Below are 22,667 nucleotides of genomic sequence, written 5' to 3'. Positions count from 1 at the left end.
AATTATTAATATACGTAAATTTGACGTAAGAAATTAATTGTCCAAATTAATAAATTAATATATTATTAAGTAAAATGGTAATTAATGGCACGCAAGTCTTAAAAGCTTTGCGAGAGCTAGTAGCGCCGTCCACTCCACAGGAAATTGCGCAGCACATAGCAAAGAAGCGCAAAAGACAGCCAGATCTCAAAAAACTGGAACAGGAAGTAGTTGAGGCGCTGTCAGGTGGCCGAAAATTTGGATTCGTAGAAATGTGCAATGGACAATATTATAATTTAGAAGATACAGAGCGCGAGCTAAAACTTATAGAAAATGAAGGAAATAAAAAAAAGAAGGTAAGTCATATTGTATTAGAATATAATACAACTGACTTAAAATTAATTTTCCTTACAAAGCTGCCTCAAAACCTAGTATGGACTGACTCTGATACTAGTGACAATATTATACCTTTCTTAAAAAAGCGTGAGCGCTTTTATCGTGGCCATTCTTTTAATAAGAAAAAGCCACCTTATCTGCCACCGAAGAAACGCAAACGTCGACATATTTCGACAACACTAGATCAGACAATCTCGTCAGTTATTCCGGAAGCAACACATTTCATGCCGTCAAGCAGCGTAAAATGCGTTTCCTCTAGTGAAAAGAAATCTATCTACTGTGATGATGCAAAGTATGACCTTATAATGGGCGCAGAGATGGCTAAAGCAAAAATCGATGTAATTATTGATAAAATTTCAGAAAACTATTCGAGTTTTAGCAAGAACCACCGTAGCTGCGAAATTTCAACACAAAATGTTGAGAATCCAATTGCTTCTTTTGCTTTAAGAGAAGCTGCTACTGTTGTCAATTGTAAATTAGATGAAATTGTTGATAACATTGTGTCATGTTTTGAACAACAAAATATTGCTGCCAAAAAAAGTAATAAATTTCTTCAATTTATATCCAGTGACTCCAGTACTTCTTCCACCTATGAGATTCGTTCCAAAATGAGTGTTCAAAACTATCTGAAGGAACACAATGGTGCTCAAAACTCTAAGCAGTTAATGAAAGATGAAGATGCAGCAATTTCAGAACTTAGTAACGCATTGCTTCAAAAAGGACAAGTCTATTTCGAAAACTCAGATAATGAAGAAGTTATAATGGATTATATGTCGTTGCCTGCAAGTGGATCGACAGGTGTGTGTGGCATGCATCAGTCGCAAAACAGTATTCAAGTAGATAATCCACGCCATGATCCGAACGATACAGTGCAAACTGGGACAGAACCGGAAGGCATCACGTATTTTTGGCCCTTATATGACTTTTGTCCACGTTGCTGGTTTGAAAACGGCAAGTGTCAGTGTAATTTAGTGTAATTTAGACATTAATTAATTAGACATGTAATTAATTTAAAAACTTTTTGGACAAAACTGAAATTTATTGTATCCGTAATTAAGAAGTGATCAATTCCCAAATTTATTGCTGTCATATTAATAAGTTGTCAATCAATTTGTCTAAATTTTATTTTCTTTCTAAATTAAATGAAACACAACATAAATTATTATAACTGAACATTTTACAGCTAAATCTTTGTCTTAATTATTTTAATTGATTTGATAGTAACGCTGTTAGATAAAATATATACTTCAGTAGTAATGTAACTTAAATGCAAAAATTTGGATATTTGTGAAACCAACTTCAAGACTTCAAAAAATTATCTGCGCATTCTTATAGATCTAATATGATTAATATATAAAATAGTCTTATTATATCAAAGAGACTCTATGACTGGAAAATTTATACTTAATAAATTAATCTGTACAAATGTTGTTTGTATTTGATTATACCTATATATTAATTTTAGACTACAAGATCTACATACTTTCCCGAGGAGCATGTAACCATTCTGAGATTCGATAAACTTGAACTAATTTGTAGAAAGTTTCACACAATTCAACAAAAATATCTTAAGAGGACCCACAGATAAAAGTTAAGAAAATATCAGCTAAGTTTATTTTGTGCATTATATCATTTTATTGAATTTTATCAATCTGTGTTGTATAGCATTTAGACCGGCCTCAAATGGCTCATTTCAAATGAGTCATTTGAAAGTGGTTACGTTCGGTGTATTTCATTTGTTCTCATTTCAAACAGCTGATTTTTTAACTTGCCTGTTGATTTGATTTTGGCCCGTGCCAAAAATGTTCAAACCTTTCAATATAAATTGAAAACTTATTTTTAGCATCGATTAATTTATTTTTGGGAAGTAGAAGTTTCAAAAAGACAAGTATCGTTTTCAAGAAAATGCAACCACAAAACATTTGTTTACCTTTTTTTGTAAATATATCAAAAACAACTTTCTCAAACTGTCAAAATGCTATGAAGAGCTTTTATTTAGAAGAGCTTTTATCAATGTATTCATTTGCATTTGAAACATATTTGGAACTCATTCTAACTTCGTTGGAACTCATTTATACAAAATGAGATCCAATGCATCTCATTTACACTTGAGATTTTGTATGCAAAAATGAATCATTTGCTTCTCATTTTAGATTTTTGACGTAAATGAGCCAGTGTAAATCCCATATTATAGTTTTTTCTAATTAGCAGGAGCGTTACAATAATCTTTAGATCCTGAAAACGTATTTTGAGTTAATATTGAAGAATCAAATTCTGCGTCTGCTGCCAAGAACTTTGCCTGCACCACTTACATATGTACTTCTTCACATACTATTCAAGTTCTATTACAATGAAAGTTTAACGTTTGATGAGTTTTGCTTTTAACAAATTTTCTAGTATCTTAACTTAAAGGTGGTACTTATAAGTAGTAATTTTCTTATTATCGGTCTGTAAGAAACCTCAAAAGTGATATGATTTAATTGTTCCCATTTGCAGGGCAAGTTGCTGCTCATGTTGAGTGTATGTAGGAATCTAATAAGAAGTGCAATTCTAGCCTCTAGCAGCAGTGATTGCGTGCCAATTTGATAATTGCCCCAATGTGACCTAAGAGCAACTCATTCATGCATTGTTCAATGTTAACAAAACAAATTCCAATACTAACATATAACAAATAAGGATATGAACGAATAAGTCCAGAAAGAACACATACTCGTACTTAGTACGGTTTCACAATAGTTCAGCGAAACAATGATATCCGTAAGCTGGTTACTTATATTTCGGTATTTCGGTAGAAAATACCTGAAAGTGGAAAGAAGACCAATTCATGAGACATAAGAAAAGTGTTGAACAGAGTCGTGTTGTGGTCAATAAAGAAGGCAGCTTAAGTGAAAATTTACGAAATAAGCACATAAATGGAATTTGTTGAGCACGCTCACGGCAAGAGCGCCTGCAAGTTCACATGTCGACCCGTGCGCTGTGGTTGTCGACAAGAACCCAACCACAAGAACAACTGTAGCAACAACCGCTAGACAGCAAACATAATGGAACACTGCATGCAACACGCGATGTGGCAAACTAAACTGCAACAATAAATCCTTTTTTGTTCGGAGTTTCTTTTGTTTCCAAAAAGACACTTACATTAAGGAGCAACAGAGCAATGAAGCAACAAAGCAACAGAGCAACAGTAACGGAACAACGAAGCAATAGAGCAATGGAGCAATAGAGCAACGCAGCAGAACAATCAAATTTCAGACCATTTTCAAATGGTTCCGAAGTAGAACTTTGTACGTTTGATATCGTGACTATCGATATCTATTGTAAGTACCTATTAATCCCTCCCTGCTTAGCCTGTTTAGTGGCAGATTAAATTTTGTTCCATTGAATGTTTTATATCAATACAATTTATTGTTACGTACAACAAATTAATATACAGACGTGTATATATGTATACACATATAAGAATGCTAATAATATATATTCCATGAACTTGTTGCACTTTCGTGAATATAGCATTATAAGGGCCAACATGTGTCCGCAAAATAATTTAATCTTAAAAAATGCAATGTTTTCATTAATACTTGATTCTCAGAATTTAATAAACTTGTTGATATGCCTGCGGGTTATTTATAATCAATAAAAATTGTATGAAAATTGGGTACAACATAGATTAGTACCTATGAAATGTGCAATAGACCTGTAGACCTCCCTATACATATTATGGGTTTATATAATATAAATTTGGGTTATTCGCAAAAGGGGCTCTTGTAACTCGGTAACAAGTATTATAAAATTGTTGTCATGTAGTGTCTTAAATCTGATTATAAAACGGTACTAATGTACATTTCTTTTTTTTTTGTTTATAATTACATCTGCCTTAAAAAAATGGCTATAAGTAATAGGAAAAATTTAACAAATACAATTTCTTTAATGAGTTTGTCAAAAAACACACATGTAATCATTTTCACACTAGATCATAATATTTAACAAGTGTGTTAAGAATAAGCGTTTGAGTCTTCTGGTGTGAGCTAATTCCTTCATCGGTAATATCCGGTGCTCCGAGTTTTTATGTGTAAGTAGTCGAGTTATGTGCTTTGCACTAGCCACCTTTATTACCTCGGTTATTAGCTCAACGCCTAATTCTTTATGAATTTCGTTGCTTGGTACATACCAATCAGCACTGACGATGGTCTTTAATAGTTTTGATTATTGCCTTTGAATAATTTGAGTGTTGGATTTAGAGGTAGTAACCCAAAGTTCGTTGCCATATCGAATTAATGGCATAATTACAATTTTGTACACCAGTATTTTGTTTTATGAGAAAAGTGTTGATTTAGGACCTAACATCCAATATAGTTGACCAAACTTTTGTTTCATTCCATTTTTTTTTGGATAATATAATGTTTCCAAGTGAGTTTTTGGTCTATTGTTATTTCAAGATATTTGGCTTTGGTACTAGTTGTTATTGGTACATCATGTAGAAGCAACTACTTATCCACAAATTTTCTGTTATTAGTATACGTCATTTGTGTGGTGTTGTCTGAATTGATTTTTATACCCCAATGCAAGAACCAATCATAAAACCTTATTTAGAATCTATAAAACCTTAGTCTGACGCGAGTAGAGTATAGTATCGTCCGCGAAGGCAGCTATTATTTTCTATGCATTCGTTGAGATTGGAATGTTGGCTGTATGAAGTAGATACAATTTAGGGAAAATGTGTTTGTTAGGAACTTTAACATCAATTGATGCGTCTGATTGTAGTATTTCCTCATACTGGAAATCGTTTGATTTTTGACCATTTTTAAATAAAAAAATTTTACCATACTGTCCAAATCCTACACCTAAAAAGAGAGAGTAATGATCAGTAGCAACACAGTCTCCAGGTGAATGTGTCCATGACTAACTCTTCTGATTTAGTATCCAGTGAATCTCCAATTTTCTTTCTTCAGTTTGAGTGTCCACAACCTTTATGAGTACTATAGTCTTTGAACGAGAGTTCCTAACGTTATTACATCAATTTGTCTATCTTCGCTATAAAGATTTGCATAAGTTACGAAGAGCACTTTTAATTTTATCATAACTTCCAACATTTTCTTTTTATTAAAAAAATGGATAAAGAAAAAATTTGGTGGGATTTGTTTTTTATTTTTAATTACTATTTTTAATTATTTAAATATATAAATATTGTTGTATGAATATCCTTATATATTCACATTAAAACACGAATATTTACTCCCATTGCTTATTATATGTCCTAACATTTATTACTAAGCAATACAGAAAGTCTCGTCACTTTGACCAAATTTAAATTAAAATTTTTCTCTTTCTCTCATTTGATGTTCTGCATTTGACGTGACCATTAATATCTATATAACATGACCCTCACAAATCTACACTAATTAATATATAAGGATAAAATTATAGGTAATTGGAAACTATATTTTCGTCCCATAATCATATATAATCAACCAATTATCATCATACTTATAGTAATAAATATATTATTAAAACTATAAGTAAAACATATATAACATATATAAGAATAAGCAAAAATATTTGTATAAACCGTAATACTACAATATAGATCTGGAATATAAGGTAAAATTCAAAGTAAATTACTTTTAATAAAGCTATATTTCGGTAATTAGCTGCGCTGATAAATGTTAACTTTTATCGATTTTGCAGGACATTCGGAAGAATAGAAGTTGTATTAATAATAGTTCTAAAGTAGGTCTTCACCAACTTTGTAATTTTATTGAATTCTGTACTTTTTATTTTTATATTATATTGGTCCAAAAATGATTGCATCATTAAAATGTTTTCTCAGCAATCACTAGTCATCAGCTTCCATTAGCACTAATGGTGTCGAATTGTAGATAAATAGTCATATGTCGTTTTAGAATCGTTTAAACTCTCATAAATATCAGATATTTACTTTCCTGATATTAATCGAGATTTCATAAGACTAAGCTTACGTTTCCTTTGTTATTACCTAGGTATGTCAAGTTTGTAAGTGATACTTAAAACCGCAGTAAAGAATTGGAAGTAATATGGAACGGTTAAAGCGGAGTACATGAATCAAAGGATTATTTGTAGTAAAACAGTTTGTAAAAAAAAACTTTACAATTACAACTTCTTAAATACTCAATGCATGGAACCTTACACTGATATAAAACAAAACTCTACTTAAAATCATTCATAGAATTACTGTGAATTCTAACAAACATAATTTAAGCCGTGTTAAGGATAGGCGGATAGAGCTGTTGGTAGTAGACTTTTAGAAACTCGTAACTAAGGATTTTTCCTTATCATTCATTCATTTTCATTTATACGTGTACATATAGTTTTGATCATTTTCATCATTTTAATATCCTTTTCATTTTGATAGTGATAGTCACTGGAGTTGATATTTTAACTGCGGGCTTTACGCTTTAGTGATGACCGCAACCAAGTATTGGTTTTGTTTTAGAATTCAGTTATTTTTTCAAAATAAATGTTAACAACTGCCTTATTTGCTTTGAAAAGGAGTTTATGAAACTGGCCTTTGCGGGGAATGAGAGAATTGGCACTTCCAGCTGCCAATGGTTTTATAATTCGTTGCAATGCCCTTATTAACACTAATAACGTCAGGCTGACAAATCTGCCCAAGAATATCCATTGCGTATAGGTGCTAATATAAGCCAGTGCATTTTGCGCTCTATTGGTTGCTCATCCCACCTGTACAGTCGTATAGCGCAGAAACATATCCATTATTACACAATGTTGAATCAATCTGAAACTATTCGAGTTCCTAGTTCTTAGTAAGATCTTTGGTAATGTACTAGTTGGCAACGACTACCGCATCCAGTTGTGCCACAGGCTGTATGAGAGTTATTTAGATATTGACATAGCTCAGGAAATTAATATCCAGTGATCTTGCTAGATTGGTCATATCTTGAGGTTGGGTGATAATGCTCTAACGAAAAATATATCAGGTACGACAATTGAAAATTGGAAAATTAATGAAAGCAGGTAGAAAGCGTATGGAAAGGGTATAGGAAGATTGCGTTATCGGTGGAGTAAGCTAATTGAAGGAGCACTAATCGCGATTGTGTACGAAACTTAACAAAGTGCTCGCCCAGCAGGTGTGCTATATTACCCCTACCTAATAAAGATTTGTGATGGTCGAATATTAAGCGTTAAAGTAATATAAAAAATGTATATATTAATTGAAAGATTCAAATGTGCTTCCTTAGGCCATGTGCAACGCCATAAAGTCGTTGATTTGTAAGGACTAAGAATACTTACCCAGTATACTTAGCACACAAGTTTTTCACTGTATATAGAGCGATTTAGTCAATAATAGAACACATTGTTTCCTCTTATTCTTGTTGACTACTTACCAAAATGACATTTATATTTCGTATATTCCTCGAAAAATCACCATAAAAAGATACCAGATTATCAGTGTTTTTTTTCTGTTGTATCGCATTGTAAAATATTAAATTAAAAAAATTTCCAATATCTGACTTAATAACATTAGTGAATAATGTTTAGATTTCTGTGACAGTGATTTATATCGACTGAAATTAAAACTAAAAGTAAAACTAAAAATCACATTCATGATATATCACAATCATGATAGACTGATTAGACTGTCTTCGTTTAAAGACAATTTATCCGATTGTTTAGAGTTCTTATTTTAAAGGTATAAGTTAATTCATTTTGGTTCTAGACCATAAAAAATTCTATAATTTGACGGGGTCTTTATTTTATTTAAGTCTTTGGAATTCATGATCACATACCCTAAATAACTGATATGATCAGAGCAGGATATACACAGTAGGTAATTTGTTGTTTCTTTTTTCTCGTAACAGGGGCTTTAAGAATAATTGCCACCTAAGCCTATTTTTTCACTGCATTTTATTTTAGACTCATGATCTGTCCTTAGTTTAGATTAGGTTTTTATATATATGTCTTATATATTATATATTTTGTGAATTTTTTTTGTGAATACATAGTGTCCATTGCAATTTGTTTATAGCAGATTAATTCTTTTAGTTGCTATATATCCTTTTTCAGTTTACAGTAGTCAGTAAGACTGTTTTTGTAAAGTTCGGGGCCTTTGACATGATGGTCTGCACTTTATGTTTTGGATAATGACTCTTTACTTTTTATCACTCTATATACAACTTACTTGCTTTTTCGACTGATTTAATATTGAAAAGATTTTTATTATAAGAAATTTAAATAAAAAGACAGAAGCTTACAATTTGTTATAGTATTTATTCATTTTTCATTTGCTTAATACAACAATTTTCTGTTTAATTTTAGTTCTTAATTATTTGTTCTAAATTTTATTTAAATATAAATTTTGTTTATTTCTTTTATTCTTTATTTAAAATTTCTTATTTATTTATTCATAAAAATTCGTGTATATTGTTCTCATCGTAAGTACTTTATACATAATCAGTGTCCGAATGCTTTGCAACTCTCTGCGAATAGTTATCCAGGAGTCACCTAATTAACTGTTTGCAATGTAATAATAATTAAATATGTAATAACAGAGAATATAAAGTATATATATGTAAACAAAACATGACTGTCAAATAAGTGTTTTCAAAATACAAACTACTTTGTAGCTTATCGGCAACTAAAGTCACATGAAAAATATTTGTTCTGTATTATTTTCATATTCATTTTCAGATACAAGTTCACTTATGTTACCTTATGATTTCTTAAATTCAATCTTTATTTTATATCTATTTTTGTGTTATAAAAGACTGTTATAACTTTTTCAGTAGTGAAGTTCTCCATTGTCACCGTTTGAACGTCTTGACATTGAGTTTTTTATTTCTTTGTAATTAAATGCATCAGTTCGAATAAATACACTTTTTTTTATATATTAGAAAATAATCCTACGTGTACTTCTATAAAAAATCTAGTACTGGACTTGATAGTATTTAATTTAACTAAGAAATTTTTTAATTTTTTATTCACAATGTATATATCTTTATGATTATATATTTTTGGCGTGCTTCTTGACTAAGAAAATTTCGAAACAAAATTTATAGTAAAATATTCAAATATTTATTACATATAATTTTTAATTATTAATTATTAATATCCACTACAATTAGTATCACGATTGTCTTTTTATAAATAATTATATTAAAAATAAATCTTTCAGATAATTAACAAATTTACTTAAACCATTTCAGGTAATTTCTTTTCCCAAAAAAAAAAAAATGATTCCAATCTGATATGTGAATTTGTTTAACAAACAAAAAAAAGTGCGAAAGTCTCTTTACTTACTGAGTCCTTGAAAAAAAGATTTAAAGTGACGAACACAGTGGTGCGATTTGTATCTTTAAGTACGTATCTCATTGTATTTGTTTCAATTAATGTATAAAATAATTTCAATGCTTATTTCAGCGCGTAAATAAGTACTTAGAGGCGTAACTATCATAGCTAAGTACAAGGTACAGGAAGAACATCATTTAACAGCTAATAAATTTTTAAATCCAATGGAGACCACAGGTAACAACGAGCCAAGAAGTAATTAAAATATTACTAAGAAAATATTATTTCTTTTAGACATGTTATGTAGACAGTCAAATCTCAATTTAACAATTTTTCATATCTCAATGCTAAACTCTTAATATATGTTATAAACAACAATTTTATATTTGATGTGACCATTACTGTCAAGATAGTCCCAACTAACTTTACTAAAGGAATGCGCAATGTAGAAGTTGAAGGTATTGAATATATCTAGATTATCAAATCCAAGTTAATCTGTAGCCGCAAGAATATTATATCTGAATTGGCTAGTATTATAAATAAAGTAACACTCGTCTGGATACCTGGTTAAGTGCAACTCAACGTTACGAAATAGCTGACGAGCTTGTGTAGAACGGTGCCATGATTGCTCTCATAATATGCTAAATTTGTTATGGAATATACCTGATCAAGTGGAATTCAACAGAATAGCTGACAAGCTTGTTTACATGACTGCCTTAATTGTCTTCATAACATTCTCACCTATTTACGGAATAAACCTGGTTAAGTAGTACTCAATGTATGAAAATAGCTGACAGGCTAATTTAACAAGCTTACTTTGTTATTGAATATTTACTCGTCATTCTTTTTTCAGTACTAACAAAGAGTCAGTGAAGGTGATTCAAATCGCGTTTAACCTCTTTATAGTACTCCTATCTTTTCCTGAATCGATATAGTGAAAATAACTACTTAAAGTTTTTGAAGCTCGAGTTCCAATATTAACACAAAATAACTTTAACTATTTCGATTACCTATGATTAATAACAGTTGGCCAATTTGAGTTGAATGAAATTTACAATAACACAGCGTCTAATAGGAATTAGCCAGAACGTTTTACCAAGAAACACACTTCATCTTCCACTTCACCTTCCTACTTAGATATAAGGTTATTTATGCCATTTTTATATTAGACAACAACAACGACTTATGATAATATAAGATGAGTGAGCTAGCGCTTTTCCGGTTCCATATAAAAAGAGTTTTAAATTGACTGGATACCTTTAGTATGTAATGGTACGAAAATAATTTTGAAACAAATTTTGTTGCTACTACCTTCATAACCAAGACATTTGTAAGAATCGTCTCATATGAGTGATATGGTACACTTTTCAGCAATCGTAAATTTTCACATATTTTCATCATTGATTAATTTCTTAGAATGCCTAGCATTTGGAATGTCTTAGATAATGCATAGAAAAATTTGAATCTTCTCTAACGATCTTGTAGAAACCGTTATTAATCATCAGATTCTGGCAGTATTGTTGGCAACGGATTTCTTTAGCATATTGATTATTTCATGAAACGGGATTTCATTGCAAATAAAGTCTCAAATAAAGTCTAGAATCCGACAATTTGCAGCACAAAAAATTGCCAAGCGCCACAGTCGCCTGATAGTTGACATGTACGTTACTGACAGTGCAACCAATATAGTAAATTTTCTATTAATCGGGTGCCCTCATGAACGGTCATCTATCGTAATCATACAATGTTTTCATTGTTCATACAAAGTATGATCTTTTAGACGGATAATTTCGTTAACCGGACAGAATTCCTGATCCGTCAATGCTGTTAATATTATTAATGGTTTATTTTAAACTTTATAGAATAACGACCAAAACCACTGAAGCAAATATTAAATTTATTGAAATGGTCAGATAAATGAAAAGTATAGTAAATCAGTAATTACATGTAGCCAATCTTATGAGAGAATACCAAACGATTTTTTACAATATAATTTATGAGCTTCCAAAGATGAATATGTCCTTATGGGCCACCAAGTATCGTTTTTCATCTAGCACAGTTGCAATATGCGCTAATGAGGTAGTTTAGATTAGATTATGCTGGCAGACCAAAAAGGTCACGCGTAGACCATTAAGATCCATTGCGATACCAGATCAAAGTCTTATTTTAGCGATTGTATGCATAACTTAGGATATGAGTTTTATTAGCAAAATTTATTAGGATTCCAACAGAAACCTCAGGTATGTGCTCCAGTCCTGTAAGACTGACAGCCCCCAAATATTTTTGTCGAGTTCTTGAGAGAGCCGGGCAATTACACAATAAATGCTACAGCGTTTCCTTTGCACTCGGCTCGTTGCATTTCCTTCAACCATCGCTGTGAATTAGGTTTAGTTTTCGGGCATGTGATGTGACCAGACAGTGACCTGTCAACACACCAATTATTGTTCCACAGTTCCTTCGGTTGGAAGATATAATATCCTTGGTGTACTTTTCTTCGTATATATGTCTATACATGATTATAGCTATTCTACAGGTGGTTAAGTTAAGGAGGAGGAGGCTAAGGAGATAAATTATACTAAATTTTATAAGAACTGTTAGCAGTTCAGGTTGTGAACACACAAAGAAGAAAACAAACTTACAAAAAATGGTATAAAGAATTGTCCTTCTCTAGAATTGCTAGAACCTTGTGGCATGGGTGCACAAGAAGGGGAAGAAACTTTTAACAAATGGAACAAAAAACTGGATACCTTTAGGACTGGTAGCACTTCAGGGCGTATGCGTACTAAATGAAAAGAATTTATAAGGAATGACATACACGATTAAGTTTTCTTAGGACTGGTGATATTTCAACATTTGTGTGTACAGAAAAGAGAAGAAAATTACAGAGAATGGCATATCAAATTAATTTTTCCTAGCGGTGTTAGAATTTAGCGATATTGTGCTGAGGAAAGAAGAAAAAAATCACAAAACGTATATCAGACAGATTGCTGTTCCTTAGGACTGGTGAAATTTCAGGGTTTGAATATATAAAGTTTTAATGAATCCTAAATATTTTCAAAACCTATGGGAAACGAATGCTTTATGGAGTGATAAATATCTCCGGTTGTGCATTCACATTAATTAATGAAATTTTTCTAATATTTTAGTCAAATAATTTGAAAGAAATAATGCATTTCAGTACACTTCTAAGTATATTCTTACGCGCTTATACATATCCAACTTTATAAAATACAAAATATTACGTGTTTCTAATATTTCTTATGGAGTAGGCATCATTATATACTACATTTACATATGTACAAGCTATGTTTTGTGTATAATTAACTAACGAATAATTTACTTACTTCGAATTGCACAAGTGAAATATCTGCTACATTTCTTCCATACTCGTCCTTGTTTAATAAATAATTTATTTATTCAATTTCTTGTTAAAAACTTCTGCTAAGTGTCAACTGCTTACAAATAATTTTCTACTAAATACCAATTTTTGTGTATACTTATAGTTATGTTTATAATACAGCTTAATGTTCACCAAGTATCGAATAATTGTTATTATATTTTAGTACATTTCAGTAATTATAATTGGTATGTACCATATATAAATGTACGTATATGTACACATTCTTGTATATACATACATATATATATGTACTATATTTTTTTGTTTTAAGTAATGCTTCAGTCAATTGAGTGACTTTTTTTCATCATTTTGCTTATTTTAACACTAGCTTATAGGTAATTAATTTTAAGTAAGAACTAAGTTCTAAAAATTTGTATCTTAAGATATTTTTAACTACTTAGGAATCATGGCCCTTTAATTTGCATTTAATTAAAAGTCAGTTATAAGTTTATTGCATATCAGTATTAGTTTGCAATCTAAATCTGTAATATGTTCTACTTATATATTATGTATGTATATATAGATACATATATATATATATATTTATACACGGCTTCAAAACCGATAAATAATAAATACAAATATTTATGTTCTTAATTTTTAAAGATAAATTCTATATTTTTCATATAAATATTTTTAAAATGTTTTAAAAGATTACTTAATTAATTTTTACAAAATGTACAATATCTTATTATGCTAATTAAATTAATTATTATTAACAAGTGGTTTATGTGCCACTTAGAAAATTCGGTGCTTATATATATATACTTGGTTGGCTTTTTTCATTTATATTCAATAATATTTAGTTTCCTTGGGAAAATATGTTTAAACAATAAAATTTAAAGTTTTTAACATTTTTTAGTAAATCGTAGTGTATCCTTTAGTATTAAAAATGTACATATAAAAGCTACTCACAATATTTTACACTAGTTTCCTTAAATGTTGTGTTCGATCTTTTACTATCAACGATCACACAATATCATCTACAATTATCAAAGTGACATTATAAAAACCGGCAAGACGATCGCCACAAACGAGAGTAAGAATAGACGCTCACTGGAACTACTTAATGCGCTCGCCTGGCAGAGCAAGTCCTCTGGAAATATTTCAAGTATAGGCAATCGACGACCAGTTGTTGGATCGTGACATGTATTTGCACGTGCCCGCTAGTGAAGAAATCAATAAAAATATTATAGTGATTAAATTATACATAGTATCATATACATTAAGACTGAAAAGTTTTCGGAAATTCTCATTTAAAATTCGCGCGCTGTATATTTTTCGATATTTTAAGTTTATGTAGTTTGGCAGCACTGTCCTTAATTACTATGCCAAAAATGAGCTCGATCTGTCAGACAGTTCGTTTACGGCAGCTGTTGAAACCAGTTCACCTCAGTAGTGCGTTGCGAAATGTCTTCGACGGTCGTACGACCGTCCTGGAAGGCTTTGTACCACTCATAAACTTGAGTTTTCGATAAAACTGATTCCCCATAAGCCTTTTGTAGCATTCGCAACGATTCTGCACACGAAATTTCGTTCGAAACACAAAATTTGATGCAAACTCTTTGTTCAATATTTTTTTCCATTGTTTTTTTCGCAACGCCCTACTGAGGTGAACTGGTTTCAACAGCTGCCGTAAACGAACTGTCTGACAGATCGCGCTCATTTTTGGCATAGTAATTAAGGACAGTGCTGCCAAACTACATAAACTTAAAATATCGAAAAATATACAGCGCGCGAATTTTAAATGAGAATTTCCGAAAACTTTTCGGTCTTAATGTATGTATGGTATATAAATTATAAATTATATTTTGCTATAGAATAGTATAAATAACTAAATTAAAAATAAAAAAATTATAGAAGATATTAGTATATAAAGGCTTACTCGCATATCACTTGTGGATAAGGGTAGCTTCAATTAAAAAAATTGAAAAGATTCATTAATATTTTTATAGTGATTTAAAAAATATTTAACTATAATGGACAAAGTACTAATTTAATGATTGCGTGTTCATGAAACACATATTAAAGATCTATCAAATACACATTATAATTACAATATACCATAATATCTACTTCATGAGTTAGAAGCTGTACTTAAGATAAGAGACTATAATTCATTATTTTGAGACTCAAATCTATAGATATTAAGCTAGTTTAAATAAGGCTGTCTATATCTAGACCTTTTGATCCAAAGCGTAGTATAATGCTAAAAACTGTGGTTATTGGTTTTGCAAAGAATTGTTAAAGATTGCCAAATCATCTTAGCTCATATAAACAAATTCTGTCTGAACTTGATTATTTGTGATTGAAATATGTTTAAGTAAGCCTAGCAGACCGTAACATACATTTAGACTTTGTGGTCTATTGTATACTGGATGTAATAGATATACCAGATGGAGCAAAACCGTTAGGTAGATTTAAGTAGATCTCATTTAAAATATTGGTGCGACTAGTAGTTTTAAGAAGCCGGGCCGTGCGGTGAGCTGTGGGTGGAGAGTTAGTGATTTTGAAAACTAATTTAAATTATGAAAACATTTAATTAAATATATTTTATTTAAATGTATTTTATTTAAATGTATTTTATTTAAATTAAATTTATCAGAAATATGTTGAATAAGGAATGTAGTATTTGAGGTTTAAACTCCATGTGTATGTCACTGCTTAAGAGTGACTAATGCTTCATTCCCACGATATCCATTAACAACTCAAGTCATGAAGGCATTAAATTTTTGAAGTGTTCGTGATAATATCGAACATAAACATAAAATATGTTACAAAGTTTTCCTTTCTTCCTGACTGCCTGCACTTCATGTATTCTCCGCTATTAATAAACTCTATTTTGTGTACTTGTACGGTTGATAGACTATTGGTAAACTTATGATAGTTCAGCAACCTATTGAGTGATAGCAGTAGTACTAATCTGGTGTACATACCAATTTTCCTTTGATGTTTACTAAAAGTTGCTGTTCTACAATAGGTAAATCTGTTGATCTATTAGCCGTGTTTTCATAACTTTTTAGATATCATTGCTTTGATTTTTAAAATTTTTTTTGCATACCGTTTTCTTTCTCGAATGTTAGCCAAAAAATATTATTGGTAATCCTATATAGTATTTTGACTTAACAAAATTAACTGTTTGGTTTTTTTTTCCATAATAATATGAGGAATCTACCATAGTTGAATGTGGTATCTGGTTTTGAAGGATGTGATCTAATGATGCACGTACGATATACTACATAAATTCAACATAATGACCTATTAAAGACAAGTAATATAGCCGTACAAATAATCTGACTCTGTCGTTAAATTATATTAAATTGCATTAAATCTAAGTGAGGCGATATGCCAGACTGTTTATTAATGAAAGAACTATTTTCCACAAAGATTAGGTTCGCTATTTGAAGAAACAATGTACAGGGGCGCTGATGTGAAAGATCATGTAGACAACTACTATACGCATTATAGGATACATAATATAAAAATGGAATACAAATCTAATTTGTGTATTATGTGACATAAATCAAAACTTAACTTAGAAAATAAATTGATTCTGTTTAATACAATGTTGAGAATGTTTGAGATACAATTTCTTATTTAAGTCTTCAAATCAACGCCCTAAAAAGTAAATAGATTGCAGTTAATTATTGATTTCTAAATTTCACATCCCGTATAGATGAAGTGTCTTTGTGCTTTATTTAAAATGGATTGGATAAACATATAGTCCTTAAGATACATTAGAAATGCAATTTAAAGGGAAATGGAAAATTTAGGTGCTAATTATATGCTAATGAGTCGTAAACACCCTTATTAGGTAGCACCAGTAGCACTACCCGAAAAGAAAAAGGATTGTTTGTAAATCGACCGGATACTCGATTCCTAGACTTTATTCATAGTATTAAAATCAATTTCTATTCATTAAAGCCAAAAAAGAGTATGGTAAGCGCCAAAACCAGCAAATTAATGGAGTAGTTGACCAATACGTCAGATTGATCTAACACAGTTGGTACAAGAAGCGTTTTAACCGCTTTTTATACAGTAGAACCGTAACCTTTATATCATTAAGAGTAGGATTAATAACGGCCACAGTTGAATAACAACATAAACCAAGTGACTAAAAGTAAAAGTTCTAGACTTTCGTTGAAACCGAATCGGCATTCAGAAGGAGTAGTTATAGATTATAAATATAATAAAGAAAGTTGAGAAATATATTTAGCACAGATTTGACCATTAAGGAGCTTATAGCATTCTCTCTCGTCACACTTTTCCTGTAATAAACTGAATATAGAAATGAATATAGAAATATACTCTATATATCAAACTTTGTCAACAACATTCCATCGGAAAAATTCATCAACAATCAGAGAACAATCAGGATTGTTCTCAAATTAGTGAAAAAAATTTACAGTAAAAAGTATCACAATGGAACGGTTAAGAAACTATAGTAAATATGTTAATGATAGTTAACAGCTGTTTACTAACCTCTAACATAAGGTATGTAGTGTTAATTACTGAATTAATTGTTTTTTTATTTATTAAATATTTTTTTTTATATCAGACTACTGCTTGAAATAAGAATATTCATAAATAAAGGATTGATCACTCTGTTGCGTTCGTAAAGTACAATAGGAATGGTGAAACATCACTGGTTTTCAATATTTCGGAGTATTGCATTGGAACTTGGATTGTGGTTATTGGTATTTTTTTAAAGATCGATTATGAATAATCGTTATATAAATATGGAACTAAATGGAATTGATGGAACTAAATCACTTTTGAGATAGTATGGAACTGCTCTTTTTTCAAGGATAACATATTGTTGCATTTGATGTCAAGCGAAAATAGTTTCATTAATGATTCTAAAGAATAATTCATAAATAAGATAATATATATATGTGGAAATATTAAATCTTTATAAAGAACTCTTAGCAAACGTTATTTTAAAACTATCATATTTCATATATCATATATCAAATAAGATTTTCATAAATGATATTGTAAACAAGGCCTTATTTTACACATAATAAGAAATAATTGTTTTTATAATAATTAAATTATATTAGTGATGTAAGCGATGGTTTGTATTGTACCATAATTTAAATATGACGGTTTAGAAACGCACACATGGATATAAATTGAATTCTATTCAGGAATAGTCAGGATATTTTCTTTGGCTCTGTGATAAATGCGACAAAGGAATATCTATGTTATACGATAATTTTTAAAGAATCGAATCTTTGAAATAATCACAAGCAATATGTGAGTTTTTATGAATACATATTTTGTTGGTGTTTCTTTTTAATTTCAAGTGCTTACCTGTACCATTCGCTTCATATCATCCTTTTGTATCACTTTAATTTGTGCTGATTCTCTTAGCCAACGTCGCAGCCAATGTCCAAACCACACAAGTCCGCATTCGCACTCCAATGGATTGTGTGAGGTGTCCAAGCCGCCTATTATGCTACGTGTGCCCACTGTATCCCAATAGGTTTTATTTGGATAGAAGCTATCAGCTGCAAGGGCGTTAATTTTATTGTGTGAAATGTCGATGGATAGGTGCGGTACGGAGCGCAGAGTGTAAAAAATTCCAGGAGGCAAATCGGATATTTTTGTGTGTGAGATTTTTACGTGCAAACGTTGATTACGCGCCAAGCCAGACAATGCATCTGGTGAAATGGTCTGCACATTTGTGCCGTAAATTTCTACCAATTGTAGTTTTGTATTGTTAAGCAGTTTAGCAAATAATTGCGGTCCAATATTCGATTCAATGCAGTGTATATGGAGCTCCTGAAGTCCGGGTACGCGAGACACAATGTCGTCCAGATTTTGGTGCGAAGTTAAATGCAATTTTCGCAATGAACGCAATTTAGTGAAAACCACCGAATTCGTAACCTTTACATCGAGTATATTAAGTTCGGCCAAATGACGTAAGTTCAACATATCATGCATGGTGATGCGGCGTAACGGATTGTGCGCCAGATCTAGCACTCGCACCGAGTTCGGTAAATGCTCCACGGCGCAGCTGGCGTTGACAATTTTGTTGTGTGAAATATTGACATAACGTAATTGACGCATTTCATGTAGCGGCGACAGTTCCTGCAAGTGATTCCGGCTAACATCGAGATGCGAAAGCAGAGATAGACTTAGCTGTGGTAAAACGTATAAGCCCATGTTGCGTATGTTCAGGCGACGCAGGCGTGGTGTATGCAAAAATACCTCTTTGAGATTAGTTGTTACCAATGGATTTTGGGATAAATCTAGGTTTGTTAGATTATTGAGGAACGTAAAAGTGTTATCAGGCAAAACAGTGATTTTGTTATGGGACAGATTTATGTCGTATAGAAATTGTGAGTTAATAAACATGCTCGAATCAAGATATTCCAAAGCATTTTGAGCGATTTGTATATTGCGTAATGTGAAGCCAACATCTGAAAATGCTGGTACAGGCCAAACAGATAATTGATTTTCCGTGATGTCCAAGTATTCTAGACGAGTATTCATGAAAACTTCGCGCGGCAATGCACGCAAACGATTTGAGTTTATACGCAATATGCGGAGCTTACGTAGGTTCGAAAATTGTTCCACTTGCAGTTGGTCTAAGTTGTTATAGCTTAGGTCTAGTTCTTGTAGACTGTTTAAGCCTTGAAAACTCCGACGACGTAGCGATGTAATATTATTATGTGACAAGTTAAGAATTTCCAGGAACTCCAAGTCACCGAACGCATGATTACCGAGGGTGGCAAGATTATTGTGTGCTAGATTTAGAAAACGTAACGTATTCGCAAGATTGGAAAAACTGTCCGGTTTATTAATTTGGTTACGGCTTATATCCAAATTGTATATATACATATAGGAGCTGAGTTCATCGTCAAAGTGCGAGAGATGGTTGTATGATATATTTAGTTTAAGTGGGGTTGTTGTGTTGGATACAAAGTGAAACATTTTCAAAGAAAGGGAGCACAAGCTATTGTGCATCAAATCTAAGGATGCCAAATTGGGCAATATCGTAAAGGCGCCCAAAGATATATTGCTCAGTCGATTGTAAGATAGATCAATATGTCGAAGGAATTCTAAATTGTAAAATGCATGTTTCTCCAACAATTTCAACTTATTAGACTGTAAGTTCAAAGTTTGCAAATCACCTAGGTTGTAAAAAGTTTTCGGTGTTATGCGCTCTATTGAATTATATGAAAGATCAATTTCCACAAGATGGTTGTGTACTTCGGGTAGAAATAATCCAGTTGGCAATTTTTTCAGTTGATTGAATCCCAAATTAATATAACTAAGCTCGCGCATATTCACAAAAGACTCATTCGAAATTGTTTTGAGATTGTTGTTATCCAAGCCCAGCCACATCAGTTGTGAAAGTGGATGCAGTGCATCTAAAGGATCAATAGAATCCAGGCTACGTGCAGGAAAAACTGCAAACGAAAGTTCCAAAATTTTTAAAGTACGCGAAACATTTTCAAAAACCATTGGATGATGTATAGTTATGTCATTGAAACTTAAACTTATTTCCTGTATTTGCTCAAGTCCATAAAATGAACCTAAGTGGAGATTAGTGATTTTATTGTTTCGTAACAAAATTGTCTGTAAGTTCGCGCCCCAACCATCTACAGCGAAAATTCCTTCAGGTATATCTGCAATTATATTATAGCCCATATTTATATAGGATAACTCTGTATAATTCTTTAGGCCCAGTACAGGTATCATGCTAAAGTTATTACCGCTCAAACTGAGTACACGTAAACTATCGGTGTATTCTGGCAAGTTAGTTAGCTGACAAATGTTGTTTGATGTTAAGTACAAATATTTTAATTTATTAAGTGAGCGTATCGCGCCTGGCACAGCATTTAAATTGTTACGTTCTAAGTCTAGATACTCTAAAGTATCTGCAATACCTTCGAAGGCACTCAAGTGTATGCGCTCGATGAGGTTGAAGGCCAGTACCAAGTGCCGAATGCTGGTGCCCCGAAATACTGCTGGCGGCAGTTGCTTTATGAAATTCTTTTCTAAATTTAACGCACGTACATGCACATCGGAATAGTTGTTTTGAAACCAATCCGTTTCCATGCTTTCAATGAGATTTTGTCCCAAATCGAGTTTCTCGAGATGCATACGCAGCAAACGCAATTCCTTTGTATGTACGCCTTTCAGCAAATTATCACGTAAACTTATTATACGCAAGTCATGCAGATGCTCGAACAGTTGCTGTGGAAATGTTGCCAACAAATTGCTAGACAAATCAATTGTGACTAAGGAACGTGGCAGGAAATTTGGTGTTATGTGGTAAATACGATTGTTTGATAAATCTAGCCATAGCAGCTTTTGCAGCTTGTTAAAAGGCTTACTGCCGACATGATTGTGCGATGAGTGCATGTTGGTTGAGGAGGCGGCTAATCCTGCATGCATGTTCCTTGACGTATCGTCACGGGATTGTATTGTCTGTATAGCAGCTAGGCTCGATGGATGTGCACCACCATTGCCGCCATTGCTGAACTCATGGAGTGCGGTTGGCGATAATTCTGTTATATCATTTCCGGATAAATGCAGAGATCTTAGTGTATCAAAGAGAGCTTCCCAATTTCCATCTAAGGTCGTAATATGATTCCTGAAATTATAATTTTTCACAAGTGTTTAAAAATATAAAATACAAGGACAAACAGAAAAGTTTTAAAATTTTATAACTGTACATTTTATTTATACAGAAATTTATTTTTTAGATCTTTTTATTACATTCATTTCATAATTAAATAGTGTATTGGTTTTTTTGTAATATATCAATAATATTTTGTATCTTTCTTACTTAAGGATACAAACAATACACATGCATTAAGTACATATATATTTACGAGTATATTTTTTTTATTAAAACACAAAAAAAAATTAATGATATGTCCAATAAAAGTTTTGTTAATGAACACTAAAATTCGCTTAAATATTTTAGTGATCTTCACACAAACACTAAGATTAGTTAAAATATCTTACTAATCTCTACCTAAACACTAAAAAGTTCACTATATTCTTGAAAATATTGTTATAAAATTTAGTATGTTAGTGAAAGGAACATTAACGAGAACAATAAAAATTTTATATTAAATTTTGGCAACAAAATGTACTTTTATTGTTTTGGACATATCGATTTTATTTTAAGTGTACAGTTTTGTTTTTTGCAAATGAACACTACACAGTGTACTGTTAATTTTCGTTTACTAATTTTAATATTAAGAAGGATCAATTTTTTGAAAGTATTTTTAATATAAATTAAAAATTAAAAATATTATAAATATTATACGTATTAATATAAACATTAATACGTTTTCATTTTTCATAGGTTCTCTAAACATGCCTTTTTCCAACTCCATTTATATTAAGTTGGCTTGTATCTTCTTTTAGCTATTATTTATTTATAATTAGAAAAAACTAAAATAAAGACTGCTCAGAAAATCTATTCTAACTATGTTTTTTATGATAAGTTTCATATTATTTAGAAAGTATTTATATGGATGACTATACACACCTTTGCGCCACTAATCTCGTTAATGAGTGTAGTTTCTGTAAAGCTTCCAGTGGTATGTGTTGCATTTTATTTCCCGATATATCCAATGTC

The 22,667-nt window shown here is 31.4% G+C and overlaps 2 protein-coding genes across 2 annotated transcripts; one reads left to right on the top strand and one right to left on the bottom strand.

The window, feature by feature from the left end:
* On the top strand, positions 1-1,518 carry LOC119689497. Its single transcript, XM_038104331.1, has 2 exons — positions 1-335; positions 396-1,518. Exons 1-2 carry the CDS (start codon positions 75-77, stop codon positions 1,350-1,352), a joined length of 1,218 nt encoding a protein of 405 aa, XP_037960259.1. The 5' UTR covers positions 1-74; the 3' UTR covers positions 1,353-1,518.
* A 12,430-nt stretch (positions 1,519-13,948) lies between these two features.
* Positions 13,949-21,668, bottom strand: LOC119689492 (chaoptin; the record flags this gene model as incomplete). The annotated part of the gene is given in 2 exon segments (XM_038104325.1): positions 13,949-14,223; positions 18,374-21,668. Coding segments are annotated over 2 exon segments (3,469 nt in total), but the record flags the coding sequence as incomplete, so codon positions are not given.
* Positions 21,669-22,667: the final 999 nt, after the last annotated feature.

The sequence above is a fragment of the Teleopsis dalmanni genome, chromosome X (assembly GCF_002237135.1).
Source record: "Teleopsis dalmanni isolate 2A chromosome X, ASM223713v2, whole genome shotgun sequence".
Classification (NCBI taxonomy): Eukaryota; Metazoa; Arthropoda; class Insecta; order Diptera; family Diopsidae; genus Teleopsis; species Teleopsis dalmanni.
Note: the sequence above shows the minus strand (reverse complement) of the source record. Positions and strands in the feature narration are given on the sequence as shown.